The 18,073-nt window shown below is 37.4% G+C and overlaps 2 protein-coding genes across 2 annotated transcripts; one reads left to right on the forward strand and one right to left on the reverse strand.

The window, feature by feature from the left end:
• Window positions 1–1,051, reverse strand: LOC101311212 (transcription repressor MYB5-like). Its single transcript, XM_004305565.1, has 3 exons — window positions 919–1,051; window positions 690–819; window positions 1–586 (listed from the first exon to the last, which is right to left on the reverse strand). The coding sequence occupies exons 1-3, from the start codon at window positions 1,049–1,051 to the stop codon at window positions 1–3; spliced, it is 849 nt and encodes a 282-aa protein (XP_004305613.1).
• Window positions 1,052–6,690: 5,639 nt separating this feature from the next.
• Window positions 6,691–7,896, forward strand: LOC101301599 (transcription factor TT2-like). Its single transcript, XM_004303420.1, has 3 exons — window positions 6,691–6,875; window positions 6,961–7,090; window positions 7,195–7,896. Exons 1-3 carry the CDS (start codon window positions 6,740–6,742, stop codon window positions 7,769–7,771), a joined length of 843 nt encoding a protein of 280 aa, XP_004303468.1. The 5' UTR covers window positions 6,691–6,739; the 3' UTR covers window positions 7,772–7,896.
• Window positions 7,897–18,073: the final 10,177 nt, after the last annotated feature.

The following is an 18,073-nucleotide window of genomic DNA, read 5'->3' on the forward strand; positions in this document are numbered from 1 at the left end:
TCATAAAATCCAATATTCTTCTTCGACTGCAACAAAGTCCGTGAAAGCTGCAGACAGTTGATATCCGAAATCTGAATCACTTTGATCTTCCCAGCTCATCAAGTTGTCCACCACTTCCCGCGATATTACCACATTCATAGGTGCTTCCTCATTAGCTTCAGCTTGACTGGAACTATTATAAGGCAGCTGTTTCTGAATCTGTTCCGCCCCTTCTCCATGGAACATTGTTACCTTACCACTACTGATCATGCTGCTGAACTTTGTAAAGTCGGTATCTAGAAACTCCGAAAGGCTTATCTCCCTGGTGTAAAAATCCATCAAAATATCCGACGAACTTTCCTCAGTTGTAGTTGACGTAGTAGACGAATGAGACAGTAATGACCCTTCACTGGATTCTGGTACCATTTTGGAGTCAAGACTATGATAATGATCTTCAACCTTCGCCTCGTCGACGGAGAGTCTCATATTCTTTGCCGCAGCCTCAGACATTTCCGGCTCTACTGACTTCTTACACAAGTGGCTGTTCCAGTAGTTCTTGATTTCATTGTCTGTTCGCCCTGGGATTCTTCCTGCTATAAGAGACCATCTGCACACAACCAATCACAACCTACATTAGTCAGCAAACTACATATTCAACTAGTGCTAGTTCTAGACTTCTAGTTAATTATATTATTAGAAGGAGAATATACCTGTTTCCTAAGAGTTTATGGAGCCTAATGATTAGGTCCTCTTCTTCTTGTGTAATGTTGCCTCGTTTTATATTCGGTCTCAGATAATTCAACCACCGGAGCCTGCAACTCTTCCCACATCTCCTAAGCCCTGCAATACACAACTTATAAGTTCTATAAGATCATCTCAACTGGCATACGGGTTATTAGCTAGTCTGATCTATATGATTATGAGCTCGATCGAGCTCACCTGTTTGTTTAGGAATGCTACTCCAGTTTTGATCGCCATGAGCTTTGATATGATCCGCAAGCATCTTGTCTTCTTCAGCTGTCCAGGGTCCCTTGTTCACTCCCTCCTTAGAACAGCAAGGTCTTCTCCCCATCTACCCTCCAATCTCTTTCTCTCTATGATCACACTCTATGACTATGACTGATCTTTTAACTCTTTGAGCTTCTAGCTAGAAACACTCGCACAGTGTCAGCTAATTACTTGAGTGGTGTTGGAGGTGTCTGCGTCAGTGTTGGTTCTTATAAATAGTATAAAGTCATAGGCCGGTCAATTTAGCTATTCAAGACGACATATAAATATAATTACATGTATCACGATGATTGATACCGAATAGAGTCGAGTCATAATTTTATTTTTTCTTTAGGAAAATGGAGTCCAGCTCTATTAATATATAACGACGTCTCTGCATAATGATTCGATCTCTCGTAACGCAAAGATCTGGTCATCCAGATTTGAATGAGCACCTTACTGCCGTAGAGGCTCGCGTGCTATACACATTGAGTTCTGGGCACTACCAAACCCTCTTACGCGCCACCATGTAGAGTGGGGAAAGTAGCTGATGATAGATTATGCAGTAAAAAAGAGATTTAAGGAATAATTATTAGTGTAGTTTAAGGGGGGGGGGAGTTGTTTCATGTGGCCATGCATAAGACATTGATCATTTGGATTATCGTTTGTCTTTAATTAATAAAGTTTAATGATAATAGCTAAGCTTAGCTTTGGTTTTTTTTGGATCATATTCAATATATTCAACTACCATTCCAAAAATACAAAAATCTGGGACCTTTTGAAGCTAACTTTCCCGGTAGGGTCTTTTCCCAGACTTGAAAGTTCGTTGATTCTTTTGCCCTTGTGTTTCACATCTTCATGCATCGATCTCAAGTTAGCTATATACAGTTGTTACTTTCATTTAATATGTGGCACATGCATGACTTAGATCGAGTGCGATGTCAAAGTCAAATTAATCGATGGGCAAGCATGTAGACTATTATTGGCAAGGAAGCCTAGATTTGTCACACATCGTATTTAACATATAATGTTGTTTGCCACATACGTGTGAAATTGTCCACAACTTGAGTGTTCGCGCCCACGTGTACTCGAATGAAATAAAATTGAGTAATTTTGTACCAGTAATTGACTATTCGTTGAAGTTATTCATCGGAGTGATTGTGATCGTTAAGAAATTTGGTATTTGTTTCTTTTATTTATAGTATTTTTAGTTTTTCGGTTTATATTTTATAAGATTAATAATGACTCAAAATACAAGGTTTTATTGTTTTACTTCAATGCCTCATTTGGTTCGCGAAAAGTAACTGTTAGAAAATAAAATATGTTAATTTTATGCGTTTGGGATGCAAAAAGACATAAAATATTTGTCTCAAGGAACAACAAAAAGAAATGAAATATTTGTCTCAAGGAACGAAAATATAGTGGAAAGTTGTTTGTTCCAAACTCCAAAAAATCACTCCCACTTTTAAGAAAAATCTGGATAACTTTATTTATATTACCAAACACCAAAACGGAAAGATTTTAGGAAATTTTGCGTTTCCCTTCTGTTTCTTTTTACAATATTACATAAGAAAGATCACAAATAAACTACTTTCATTTACACAAAACAAACGATACCTAATAATGACTCTTTTCAACATGCAGCATCACGTACCGTAGTAAGGAACAAGCTAGGATATCTATAGCCATCTAAAGGAAGGTTTATGACGAAGCAATTGCAACATTATCTTGCTCTGTTTCCCGATTCATTCGTGTATTTATTATCCGGCTTTACGTATGCACACTCTGCATATAGTTCTACAATCTCCTAGGCTCGAAATAACTTCATCAATCTCATCCTCATATCGATCACTTGCACATTTGGTCTACCTAGTCGATTGGTCCTTCCCCCATGCCACTCATCAAGAGCTTTAATCTTCTTACATGCATGCATACCAGTACTAGTAATTAATCTATCCGTACGTGGCTTCTGCATTACTGCCGTATTCTCTTATCAGATTGCAGAAGCCCATACACTACATATATATTAACAGATTAGTTCTTTGACCTGCAGATCGATGTTGATAAACATGCAAAATTGATCGAGATGTAATAATCATATGGAGAAGGCCCAGGGGATCGGATAAGATTCGGATCCATATACATATATATATATATTACTATTAGTTAACTGCACTGAAGAAAAAGGCTGGTGTTTTATACTCGATCAACCACAAGAAAAAAGAAGAGCTAGAGCTGCGCATGCATGTGGATGCTAGTTGCTCTATGTATCTGTGTTATACAAATCAGATTCAAAAAGCTAGCTTTCCCCACTATATATATATATATATGGATTAGCAATTGGTTCGGTCTAGCTCTCTCTTATGTGTTTCATGATCTAAGAACCCGAGCATGTCCTTGTCTATATATTGTTTAGAAAAGGTGTATGTTCTGGGAAACCCGTCAAGCCCTAGCAAGCTAATTCGCTCAACTGTTTAGTGTAGAAAGAAAGTGCCTCTAATATAAACCAGAAAGGTTTCCTTTCTTTATAAAACTACCTGCAGCACAGTATATGATTCAACCCATCATATGCTCCACTAAGTTAATTATTTAAGCTGCTGCTGGCTGCTTTACAATTTCAATTTGAATCCATATCCCCAGTGGGGGGGGCCGGGGACCTAGACCTAGCTATTACCGTCGGCTCAAATTTATTCCTCTAATTCTGTCGTTTAAGAATCAGACGACAGATGAAAGCAAATGTACCGGACCACTACCGCTAAGAGCCAGATGTTTCGTGATCGATGTATAAGACACCAAAACCAAAGAACCAATAAACTGTTGAGTCCAGCTGCTGATTGACAACATACGTGAAGACAGAAGCACGATATTACAAGGGACAAGTAAATTCACTAAATTGGTTGAAAATAAATACATATAATTTTTAACTTTTTTTTATCAGATATGTATGGTCGAGATGCATTTGTCTCTCCCGTTCTCTTAAAACAGTGATTTAGCCATTTAGGTGATGAACAAGCATGTGTACGTCTCAGTGTGTGTGCATGCGCATTATGGAAGATAAGAGGGGAGTACTATAGCTAGATCGATAAGTTTATAAACACTTTAGTTTCATCACTACTGTTCGCTTTAATTAAGTAGACCTTCTTCAATTATCATCACCATATCCCTTTCATCAACGCCTAATTTTTTGCATTTCTGGTGATCGTATATATATGAAATCAGATGGAGACAGTGAGACACCATTAATGTTTGTGACTGTGATATTAGTTTCTTTTATCCCAGCATCCTGATTTTCTTAGTTTCTTCAGGAAGAGCAGTAGAGCCTAATCAACGTACGTAGTCGTTGAGAAAATAAGAAGCATATGCTATATAGCTGATCGATGATTCATATGCACCTTAGCTACAAGTCTCAAACACAGTTCCAAGGCTTTGAAAGTTAGATGAGAACCCTAGAAAGCTATATATAGCTATCACCATCTTTTTCACGGATTGTAGAAGTAGTATTTGATATTGACCTGACATTTTTATTTTAATGTTCTCTAAACCCGTCGAAATTCTTCTTTTATCTCATTGATTTAGACAAAATAAGTGACAAATCTTTAGAAATAATATATATTCATGTAATCCATTAAAGTTTGCTCATCTTTTAATTAGTAATAAAAAAAAATACGTGTAATTTTTCATGTAATAGTTAAATTTAGTGGAGGTGTTTCAAAATCAATATCCTAGCCAACATTAACTTGCCGGATACTCATGTCTCATTGTAAATCCCATGCAATCAAGATGTATCGTAATACATGTACAGCTTGAAATGGTAGCTAGTGAGATCCAGTGAACTAACACAATTAAGAGATGCACTCGCTTCAGGCTGAAGTGTTATGGCCGGCTACTAATTAACAAGAATGTGTATATTTTGCAGTAACTAATTACCATCATGAATCAAACGATTTAGCGAATCACAAAAGGCAATCCTATATATAGTACTATCTTATAAATAATTGTATCATGATACGACGTCTGAGGCTGCTGTATAATTCCCCAAAGAGATCACAAAGAGATCTCTTTGAAAAAAATAGTTTGATTATGTGCCTAAGATATTTCTGTTACAGTTCATTATATTATATACGTAATATTTAGAGTATACCTGACTCAAAACTAACTGTTCAATGCAAAAATAGTAAGAAAAAAAAAAGGTAGGAAAACAAGCTAGAGTCATGCATGACCATTACGATTAGATATTAATTCAAACCCATCATGCATATATACGTACTTGCTCCCTTTGAACATGAAAAGTTTTATTTCTCTCCCGATGGCTTGTCTAATAATCTGAACGTAGACGTCGTAAGTTGGTTACCTGCAGCAACATAAATCAAATGAAGCTGCATATTTCAGGTATTGTTTGTCATATTCTGAACACAAGTATCTCTTTGGATTCCTGACAGAAGAAGAATAGATTTGTCAGGACCTGGCATCTCTTAATTGGTGAGTCACCTCCTTCAGGTTGGCAATTTCAAATGTTTACGGCTATCTTCCTTATGAGGAAAACGCATTCCATATATCAGTAATTTTGGAGTTCTCAGGTAACTAAAGAACTATTTGTGTGCATTTGCATCTTTTTAGATCTTAGTTGTGTAATTTTCTTGTAGGCAAGTCATCAATGGTGTTCTGACCATTATTTGGTTAATCAACCTTGTTCTGTTCTAGCTGGAGGAAATTTCTCCGCTCCATTGGAACCATCTTGGGTTTCAAAACAAATCTCACAATTTTTTAAAATGACATACGGACCTCATGGTCTTGGTGAAAATGAATCACATTTGTACGTACGTAGTATGTAGTCTTATAGACTCAACATTTTTTCATGCATTGAGATGTAGTTGGGTTTACGTCTTTGACCTCATATATAAGGCATTAGTAAACTAGCTAGCATGGATTAGTGTGTTAAGACTTAAGAGCAGATCCGATCCCCAGCTCACTTTTTAGCATTAATTTTTAGCTTATGCAAAACCTTACAATGTTATTTAATTACATGTTGTACAAATACAAATGGTAAAACCCTAAACTAAGTAAAAGAGGGTGGTAAATAACTGAACGAAATTTTTTCTACGCTTCAAGTATAAGAACAAGTTTTTATCTGCTACTAGAAGGCTTTATCCCCGCAAACAAAACCTTACAATATGATCTTTTTCTTCGATGTTGAGGGTTCATTGAAAATAAATAAATAAATAAATAACTTTCACGGTCATCATTTTTGTCCGCATAGAACTGAAGTTGTTATGGTCAAATTACAGCATTACTAATTGTTGATCGTTTTTCAGTAAAATTATTTTGAGAGGTAAAGAAAAAGAACAAAAGCTTGGGGATGGGGGCAAAAAATATTTGGCATATGGGCACGAATTGCGTGTAGTATCCTGCTGCTGCCTCCTACCACTAACACAACACAACACGTTACCTCATTCAAGAGCTGAAATTCTGAAATCATTGGCCCAAATGAAGAAAATCCAAGCCCTTCGACTTCGACTTAGACTATATAAAGAGCTTGGAATACCAAATCCTTCCTACCACACTAGTTCCTTGCTCACACAATCTGCCACCTCAAATACAAAAACAAACAGCAAAGTTTCAGTAACAGTCGCTTTCCCACTTCGGTGCAGTTCTTCGTTGCTATTGTGTGGGCTATATATAAAGGGCAGGAGTGTCCTTCCCTTTCTTCTTTCAAAGAGAAATTGAGACACATAGAGATAGAGAGAGAGAGAGAGCTAGAGAGAGAGAAAGAAAAATGGGGAGGAGTCCATGTTGCTTCAAGCAGGAAGGACTTAACAGAGGAGCCTGGACTGCCTTGGAAGATAAAGTACTAACATCTTACATCAAAGCTCACGGAGAAGGCAAATGGAGGAACCTCCCGAAGAGAGCTGGTGCGTACTCATCTGTCTAGCTGTACTTTTCACTTCTGGTTTCGTTTTTCACTTACCCTGTTTTTACTCTATTGTTAATGCGCAGGTTTGAAGAGATGTGGTAAGAGCTGTAGGCTGAGATGGTTAAACTATCTCAGGCCAGACATAAAGAGAGGTAACATATCCGGGGATGAAGAAGAACTCATTATCAGACTCCATAATCTTCTTGGCAACAGGTAAGAACTACTGCCCTTTCAGAACTCAGAATTGATCTTTTCGTTAATTTTCATCTTATCAATTTGAGTTAAATATGTTTGTACGTACTTTGGCTATGTTATAGATGGTCTCTGATAGCTGGAAGGCTACCGGGCCGAACAGACAATGAAATCAAGAACTACTGGAACACCACTCTGGCAAAGAAAGCAAAACCCGAATCGCATTCCGGATCATCCAAGGAAACATCTCCCGCTCCGACCAGATTCAGGCCCAGAAAGGCATCAGCCGCAGCCACTACTCAACCTCAAGTGATAAGAACCAAGGCCACTAGGTTAACCAGAATGCCAGTCCCGTCACTCCCACTTCTTATCGATGATTGTTCAACATCCACAACCGCATTAGAGCTTCAAGTTCCTCAAACCCAGTTGGTAAGTTCACTTCCTGAAGATGCAGTAAACACACAAGTATACTTTCAGGGGACTGATGCCATGAACTTTGGCTGCAATGGATTTCAAGCAACTGCTGGTGATGATGAAGATGCTAAGGGAGACTACGATATTCCATTAGATGATGGAATGCTCAATGACTGGACGGGAAATGGGAACTGTGATCTTGAGAACTATGGTGCTTCACTAGATTTAGATTCCTTGTCATTTTTGCTTGATTCTGATGACTGGCTGGGCCAGGAAAATAGTATCTAATTGATAAAATATATAGTAGAGGCACATCATAATCTCACACATGTTACATTTAAAGTTTTAAACAATAAAAGTGATGCTAAACAAAATAAATTACCGCTCCCTCTCTTTCTTTTAACAGGAAGATGAATAGTTTTTGCAAATTCCTCTATTCAGCCCAATAATATATATAGATTATGATACCTATATTTTCATTTCTTTGAAATCGAGATGAATATTGGAATATATGAGAATTTAACATTGTCAAGATGAAAAATATCACTAAATAGTGAGTTTGCATCTTGTTATTTCAATTTGTATGTTGGCTAATTAACTTGACTACATAACTAGGTCTTAGTTCTTATGATTAGCTAATAGCTACTTGACTCTTTTATTAATGCGATTCCTAACTTTAGGCCTTTCAAGGGCCATTCTGAAGTTAACTGTTCAAAAAATGAATAGAGTAGACATCACCGATTCAATCTCTTCCTTTCTCTCCTCTCCTCACAGTCTTCACTATGCAAACTCGCAACCCCCATGCACTGTATATGTATGTCCCAAAATTAATTGAGAGATATGCATTCTTCCAATAAAATACATCGTCTGATTTGACCAATTTCACTTGTATTAGAATCAGTAAGTAAGAGAATTCTGTTCCTCAATTATTGTATGCATCAGTTTCTTGAATCGCGAAATTTAAAAGCTCCAAATAAACTGTTATTCACAGATATGACATCTGCGTAGCGTACCTAGCTAGACGTGACATCTTGGTTGAACTTTAATAATTGGGCACATTGACTAACTAAATTCACCACTAGTTATCACGTCACTCTCGGGTTGTGTAATAATGCAAATCGTTTTGCTTTAATTTTATTAGGAAACCAGTAATCAAATCTGAGATAGCTTGTTTTTCTCAAAGTCAATTTTGTGTCTGATCAAAGGAGTTCTAATTGCATCTTCAGATTTGTTGAGTATACCACTCTTATTTACTATATCTCAATTTATGTTTTTCACATGTTTCAAAACCCTAAGTACACCTCTTCAATCTTTACAAAAATACTTACCCTTTTAATAATTATATGAAATGGATTCGAATGTACGTACATATAAAGAATCTGAGATTCTTTCAAGTCTTCTGGTATGTGGGAACTTCTTGCTCCTTGTCTTCTTGCTCCCTCGAACGACAAAACCAGTGGTCACAAAGCCTATAGGCCAACGATGAGTTTTTCTACTGATAGTGTACGTCCCCTGGTTGTTGGAGTTCCCACATATATACCAGAAGACTTGAAAGAATCTCAGATCTACTAATTGATCAAGTTTGATATGTTCTTAAACCTTCTTTATGACTTGAATATAAAGAAAAGTGCCCATATCTTTTCTTAGTGTTTTTAGTCTTGTAAGAGATTTCAAATGAGATTTTAATTATGTGAATGTTGGTTCATCAAACTTAGAACATTTTTATGAATCTAGCAAGAAATACCAAAGCCCACCTTGTGATTTTGGTTTTGATAAGAAACAAGAATTTGCAAGAGGATACGATGATTCGGAGAAGGATGATGAGGACTCGACCGACAAAGTTTTGGACGAGGAACATGAAGAGGAGATGTGCAGCTTTATTGATCATGAAGGGTAAATCAATCAGTGAGTCCTTTCATACATGAGTTGATAAAAGTAAAAAAATAATACAAGTATACTTAGTAAATTTAAAGTTGACTATAGCCGACAAAAATATAAATTAGTCGACGAAAGAAAATTTCGTCGGCTAAAGCAGAAAAATTAATTCGTCGACCTGGTTTTTTTTTTTTTCGTTCGGCTAAAGTCTTTCTTGTGGTAGTGGGTGCAAATTAATCATTTATACTCCTGTTCTTTACCTTTTTGTCTTTCATCATATGATGAATTATTTCATGTCATATCCGTACGTTCTGTGCTATATGCTGAATTATGTAACTAATTAGTGCTTATAACTCGATTGTTTATTCGTGTGTTTAGTGCTATAGAATTATTAAATTAAACAAAATCATGTACACTATGTTCGCTTATGTTTCATTGACGCAACTGATCGATCATTTTAATGTCGTGTTTGATTAAAATTACTGGACGCACTACTACATGCATGTATGTTTAAGTTTGAGTTTATATTATATGAAATCATGAATACAGTTCAAAAAACACAAAAGAAGATATTAATTATTTGTTATTTTACTGTTTTCCAAAGAAAAAAAAACTAGAGGGATTCTGTTTAAGCTTGTGAGATTGGAATTGCTGGTAGCTAGAATGGGAGGGGTAGGTTAGGGGTTCCCCCCAATATCAATCATGTTTTGAATATATTCAGATTTGAAGTAGGTGTAGAAATATCTTTCAAAATTCAAAGTCATTGACACTTGGAATTACTTTGAGGCATGTTCTCCATGGCTTAATTAAGTTAAGAGATTCAAAACATTTCTATATTTAAGAGTACAGTAGAAAGTATACACGTACGGTTGAGACTTGACAAGTATATAATTGTATATCTACTATTGAGATGTTATGAGAGTGCTAATAAATAATGGCCTTCCCAATAATATGAAGTAGGATTGAATTATTGGGATTTTGCAGATCCAAGAGAACATGCAAGGCTAATGTTATTGGGATTATTGTTGCATTATTGAAGCAAAAGATATATAGCGTCTTAATTAATTAACTTTCGGGGGTCTTATCAATTTCTCTGATGTTTATATATAAGTAGACAGTAGTTACTGGGTTGTGATTGACATCAAAAACAAACGCCTACGTACTGAGCCCGATCAACGGTTCAATTCTGTCATCACACGTCGTACATCACATGCATGCATAATGTCTTTTTGGGTCGAAAAAGAGCTCTGCATAATGTCTGAGTGTTGGACTATTGTAGTTAATGTAATTTGTACCTTAGCCAACTAGTTTTGTCTAAGTATACCGACTTAATCAAACAAGATCGATAATGTTGCTGTTATGTTTCCAGAATCAAGCATAACATGCATGCCCAGAATCAAACAAACAATCTACCAAAAAAAAAAGAATCAAACAAACAAGATCGATCTTAGGTCGTAACTTAATCCCCGGTCGGTCTCCTCCAAAAAAAGAAAGAAACAAGAAACCAAGTTCTGCGGCCTAGCAGAGTCTTGCACATTTTTTCAACCCCACAAACACACTCAACTTATTCAAAGGATTGTTACAGATTAATCATGTAATCTAATAATGCATCTGGTATTAATTCTGGATGCACAGTTACTTACGTGTGTGGAATTTTAACCAATTGATCGAGTGCATTACTACCTAACTTTCTAGCAGCGAGCTGGTAAGTTTATTCATACATGTCAAATGTAATGGAAGGGCAGATGAGAAATGTGTCACAGCACAGATCAAACGCAGCAGCTTCCGTCCCTTTAGTTCATTGTGAGTTTTGTCTATTCTATATAGTTTCCTAGCCTCGTGATGTAAACGTAAAATTGACAGCTTATTAAATCTTAATGAACTGAGTTGTCGTTGATCTAGCTGCAGGTACCAGTTACTGCTAGCCTGAGAATATCATTAGTCTCACACCAGTTAATAACAATGTCTAGGGTTCCGACGGGATGCTTGAGGAACCGATCGAAAGTCTGAAACAGAAACAACAACATGATCGAAGAAGAAAATCAAGGGCCTCTTGCAATCAAGAGGACTGGTGTGTGACCAAGAACAGGTATACAATGCAGATTTTAAGTTGCAGCTCAATGCGATACTCATTGTCGCGCAATCGGTGACGTTGTAGGTAGCAGTCCAACCACTTTTAGAAGGTTCCGATTTTGAAATGACGTAGTAATGAAGTTCCTAACCGGCCATGTGTAAACTAAAATAACAAGAGTTAATCACAATTGTTGAACACAATGACCCCAAATGGGAAACAAATTTAGGTTTAGACTTACTTATCATCAAAATGTACGTACGTGGTTTCACTTGAAGCGCACGTATCTATCAATCACTCACAAATAGTAGCTATCTGGGTCTACTTAATTACTTTCATTGCGGCAAAGAGGGAAGAGATGGCCCGTCACGCCACGAATATAATAGGGTCTGCTTATTGACCTCAATATAATGCAACGCAGATTTACTTGAATACCGTTCGTTCATGAACATAATGTTAATTAGTGTTGAACAAAGGTAGCAAGTTGACCGAACTTGCCGCAATACGAAGCAAATGCCACACTAAGTGTGGCAAATAAGAGTATCAGTGAAAAATAAGAGAAAATTGACACATATATAGGATTATATGGGATTACAACACCCATATTACCCACACAAGATGTGTGGTATTTGTTCCATACTGTGGTAGTGTTCAATTAACAAGGATTAATTTCAGAAATTCACATATGAGCTAGATTCACTTTCTAATGCAGTTTTAGAGTTATTACAGTAGTTTATTTTGATTCTGTGTAATCAGTTAGCTAGAAACATAAATTACATCTACAATTATATAAATATACACCAATAAGAAGCTAGGCAAGCTAGGATATGCTAGGTCTAAGTTCTAACCTTGCGGTTAGTCGTTCAGTAAAACTTTTCAATTAAGACTCAACTCACTCAAGTGCTTCCAGAAATGTGCATCGGTACACACGCAAACAAGGAAATAGACCGGAGGAGATTCTCCTTTAAACCATCTCGCATCATAGTAAGTTAAATTTCAAACCAAATTTAACCTAGAAAATAAGAATAATCTATTTTAGGTTACCAAATTCTATCACCATAAACAAAGAAATAGACCGGAGGAGATTCTCCCTTAGAGCATCTCCCATCATAGTAAGTTAAATTTCAAACCAGATTTAACTTACAAAATAAGAATAATCTATAGAATCATTTTTTAGGTTACCAAATTCTCCCACAATAAAGCTAAATCCTTGGCCAAATTAAGAGTATTTTAGGTTACGAAGCACTTCCACCATAAACCAAATCCTAAGGTAAAATCATTTTTTTCTTCTCTTGTTATATATTTGTTTAATTCAATAATTAACCATATATGAAAAAAAAATTATATAAATATATTCGATATGGGGCTCATATGAAAGATCTCGTCGAGATCGTCGCGATGGTATAAAATTTTGTTAGTAACGAATTTTTAATTTAGATGCTAGTGTAAATTAGAATAACAATATTTAAAATTAAATAAAAAAATACTTAGTTTTAGCCTACCAACCCCCCATAAGCCAAATTTGGTTTACAAAATAGCTCAAGCTAAATTTTTTGTCTTAAAAATTATAATTTGGCTTATGATGGGAGTAACTATAGATTAAATTTAGCTTTTTAGTTTATGATGGGAGATGGTATTAGGCTGTGACATGGATGATAGAGTTATGGGCCAACTCGGATTAGGCCTAGAAAGGTAATCAGCCCAATTTGATTTCCAAAACTAACATATATACAGAAGATGGATGCATGATCGTCTCTATATATAAGGCCGGGTTGTCACAAGTCGATCGCATCACCAAGGCACCAAGGCCTGGCGTCTAATCTCAAAATTGAATGCATTCAAGTGCATGCTATGTTTATAACTAATTTCACCTCCACGTTGTAGAATAAAATTAACATATATAATCAGCCCGCCAGTTGTGCATGAGTGACTTATGAACGGGTAGCTAGTTACTATATGTCGTAAGCTTAGTGTATTTTAATTGATTAACTTTAATTTTAGTTCGATTTCGTACGTAGGCTAATCAAAACCATGCATGCAGGACGTCCCAAGCTAGCTCTTTATTCCTGCACACCGAACCCTAGTCGGAGGGGAAGCTCTCCCTGAAGTATAAGTTCCTCCTGCTTTAAATAACCACTACTTATTCCGGTCAATTCAGGCCGACTGTGATCAATTCTGTATTTAATCCTCAGCTGCAACTAAAACGAATTGACAATCCTCTGGTGCGGAATCGAGCAACGTAACCCATGCATCTTCGTTGACGAGAAACAACAACACCACCAGAAAATAAGCTGGCCGGTCCAGACGTCCTAACTAGGAGGAGGAATCGAGGTTCTTTATTTGATGCATCCGTACTTGTGTGTTAATGTTGGGCTTCGTTTTTACTATTCTAGTGTGGGGATTCATGGCAAAATTAAGCCAACCTAGCTAGAACAGTAGAAAAGAACCAAAACATAGAATTAAACGAGTAGATAAATAGATCGATGAAAGAAATTGAACGAGTATGTTGGTTAAGAAATGGATCTATAGTTTTTGAAATCAGAATATGATCGATGTCTGCCTTTTTGTATAACTCGAATACTCGATCATTCTGCACACATAATTTAAAGACTATCTTCAATATTTCAGATTGTTTGAATCAAGGATTGATCTTAATACAAGAACGTGGTCATGTATTCCTTCCATTACTGTACATCAGATCCAAAACCTTGATTTTCCAATATGATAATGTTGCGTGTTGCTCGAAGTTGGACTTGAACTGGTCCTCTCCCAATTAAGTAGCTACCCTGCAGTCACTGGTACACGTACCAGTACGTATTGTTTCAATGATCAACTTGTCAATTAATTGCCTCAAGAAAATAGATACAAAAATAGGTACGTATCAACTTGGTCCTCAGTAGTAGCGGGAAGAAATGGAAAAGAATCTGGGCTTATTGTAGCTAGATTAGCCTTTATGGGGTATTCTATGGCATTCACTTCTTGCCTTGCTTGATTTGTTAGTATAAAAGAAAACATTGTCAGGTGTAAGCGGCAACCAGATTGATTGCTTGCGATCGAGTTGCAGGAAGACGATGAAGCTGTTGTTCTGATTGTTTCCCTGATCGAGTACGTACTCGATCGATCGTAGTCAGCGAGGAAGCTTTACAACAAAGGCGAATAACCATTCAAACAATAAGGCGGATCAACAAATCGAGGTATATATATGCAGCAACTGTACGTTTATATTAGTTTACAGCAACTGCATGTTGTTTAATTAACTTACAATCTTTTCTACGTTATTGCTCCTTTCTGTTGGTCAGATACGTTATTGCTCTTGAATCTGTACTTGTATACAAAGTTATCAACAGAACTTAAATTCTGTAGAGTTAAGAATGATTCATATACGGATGCAAAATGATACGGTGATATTAGTAATAGAGGTGGAAGAGTTTTGTTAGAGCTAGACAAGTCACTGCATCTTTTTTAGGTAGGGCTCATTTAGAGATGATTCAGATGAAGATGCCAGTAATAACCCAAACACATCGATTTCCAGTAGCATGATCGATCTGTAATATCTGCTCCATATCAATAGACACAAAACTATAAAGATTTTCATATATGTAGAATTCTGTTATCTAACAATATTATTCGCTTGACAGAATGACAGTCATGGATCCTCACAATATAGCAGCATTGCAAACTACTGTCGTATTCGATGAAAGGTATGCAGAACTGCAGGAGAAAGCCAGGCAACTAGCATACAACTTGTGCGTAGATATTTCGCGAAACAATCCTGGCATCAGCATGGACACTAAGTACTACATTGCAAATGTGTGTGTTAATGAGGGCATTAACACATACATGGAAGCTAAATGGATACTAAGTAATCCAAACAACGTTAGGATTTTGCATGAAGAAGCTATTGCAAACGGGATGCTTGCTGCAGCTGATGCTGATTGTGTGCCACCCAACTATCCCTCACCTACTACTTCTGAAGACTCTGTCAAAACTCTTGCCGTTGAACCAGTTGGTTTTACTGTCGCACCATCCTCTTCGGGTGGCCAAGCTCGTGTTGGTACTTGATACATGAACAATTGTCCCCAGATTACTCCGGCAGGCTTCTTGCCTTGCCCTAGTTCGAAGTTTGGGGTGGAGAACCCAACCGTCGGTGATACTATGTATGATCCTAATGTCGTCCAAGTCTCCAAGAGAAGACAGATAGCTGTTAAAAACTTTTATCTTTATTTTTATTTATATTAAAATCATAGCGATGCAATAATGTATACATGCCATAATATTTTCACAAAGGCAAGTCTACATGACAATCATATGGTGACAACATCATATGGTGACAACAGAAAGGGGACTCCACCATGATTTATTTTCAACTAGGACATTGTTTGTAATTATTTCTTCTTGTATGAAACTCATATACTGTATATTGGTTTCCGGTTATGTGAAGGAGAAAGCTTCGGGAATCGGGAAAGAGAAGGCTTACCATTTCCTGACTAGACTCGGAGAGAATTCTGAACACTATATATATGGCCTTGCAGGGGTACAATCCCTCATCAGAAATAATCACACGCTTTAGAACTTTTTATTTTGCTCCGATTGAAGCTTCATAGAGATTATTGATCAATATGGCTCCCAAGAATTCCAACAATTCATTTGTGAAAAAGCTGCTTGCTGATAACAATGAGTATCTGAAAGCAGCCACCAAGGCTACAAAGTGTCATAAGCTCAAAAACAAGGTCTGGGAGCTTTCAGTCTTGTGCGATGTTATTGTCTCCTTGATTGTTATTGGACCTGATGGAAAAGTATCGAAGGAAAACCTAGACGAGGTGAAATCAATTCTAAGGGAGTACTGGCTAAAAAAGCGACTCGACCGCTCATCGGATCATCTCTTGGAAGTTGTTCTTGAAGAAATCAAGAAGAGGACTGTGGATATCGACCGCAACTGGGTGCCGGCGGAGGAGTTACGGGATATGTGGAATAGTTTGGAGTCCCAGCTAGAGGCAGTGATTGAGAAGACTAGTGGAGTGGTGAGAGATAACGAGACTAGTATTGGTGAAATGAGAAAATCGATGATGCAGATTGATCAATCATTCTCAGATACATCTATGTAAATGAATTATTGCATGTTCATTACAAACATCCATGAATGGCATCTTTAGCTTGTTATTCGAACTAATATCTGTTGATTGTTTGTTTAATTTCTTAACTTTTCATCCCGTTATTTGAAGGTTCTATGCAGTTAGATATTTAAAATTAGTAGCTATAGAGAACAGTTGTCAATATCTGTATGTTGAAAGAGAATAACAATTCATTGAGTGTATTTACAACCCGCTTCAGATGGAAAAAAGGTTATTTCTGAAGCTAAAATTATCAAAATTATTATTTTGATTTATTACGCTTTTTTATATGCATGAATGGCACGACTTGATAACAACGAAGAAAATTAGGGTCTCTAACTTGGGACCTGTTGTCGGTAGTAAGGAATTACCTCCTCTGCCCATAGACCAGTCAGGAAACTTATAGATACGATGTATATCTTATGCCGTCAAGCATAAACAACGATCTCGTAGACTGTGCTCCAGCCATGGCAGGCCCCGCCTTCAACATACATCCGGTAGACTGACATCCGGGCTACCTCGCCATGGTGAAGGACCATCAATGCCACAACGGGAAGGTGCTCTTTCAAGCTCCAAAAGAAGACACCATGAGAATATATATGTGTAATTAGTCCCACATCGGAAGTATAATATGTGAGGGAACTTTCCTTAGCTATAAAAAGAAGGCTTCCCATATGTAGAAAGGAGGTCTCTCGATCCCTCTCTCACCTCAACTGACCCAACTTCACTATTCCACACTTGTAGCATCTAAGGCATTAAAGCCTCATGATAGTAGATTTAAGTGGACGTAGCCATGTCCTCCGATAGTATGGTGAACCACTATAAATAATGTGTCATTGTGTGTATGTTTATGTTCTATCGTGCTTCTACATAGCCTACGAGTTCTTGCATAAACAATTGGCGCCGTATGTGGGAAACAATACACATAGTCTCGTTGCTTTACCAATAGGCTCATGCAGGGAAGTTAGCCTAAGGTAACTAGTATGCAGGCCAAGATATCAAGAATGCAGCCCAAGCCACTACGTGGCAATGCACGACCCGCCCGGGTTTCTCTTTTATCAACGGGTCGTCACCAAGAGCCAAACTTCAACGGCTCATGACCGTCTCTAGGCAACGCTCGGAGGTTACTCTTCGGGACCCGGTGAGTAGCAATGTCAATTGGAGCTTCGCTGGTCCATTGCACCCGCTGGCCCGTTCATCTTCTAACCCCGGTGACTTTCATCGGCGGCGTTTATCAAAATTCCGGCGGGGGTTAAGTATTCACCAAGAGAAGTGATTCGTGTGGAAGAGGGGATCTGCCTCCCTGGTATCCTCGAGGTCCCGTTGGAAAGTGATTAACCTCCCAGTTAGCAATTTAACTGGTCTCAGCGAGTTCAACTATCAAACGGGTCGATATGTGTTCTGGTTGGCCGGCATCCTCTCATCGGGATCTTCATCGGAAGTTAGGGATTAATATGGATCCTCCTCTGCGACATCCTGCCAGAGTATATGTACAGGGCGTATCGGGCTCATGTCATGGCCGACATCGTACCT

This window comes from Fragaria vesca, linkage group LG6 (genome assembly GCF_000184155.1).
Source record: "Fragaria vesca subsp. vesca linkage group LG6, FraVesHawaii_1.0, whole genome shotgun sequence".
In the NCBI taxonomy this organism is placed as follows: domain Eukaryota; kingdom Viridiplantae; phylum Streptophyta; class Magnoliopsida; order Rosales; family Rosaceae; genus Fragaria; species Fragaria vesca.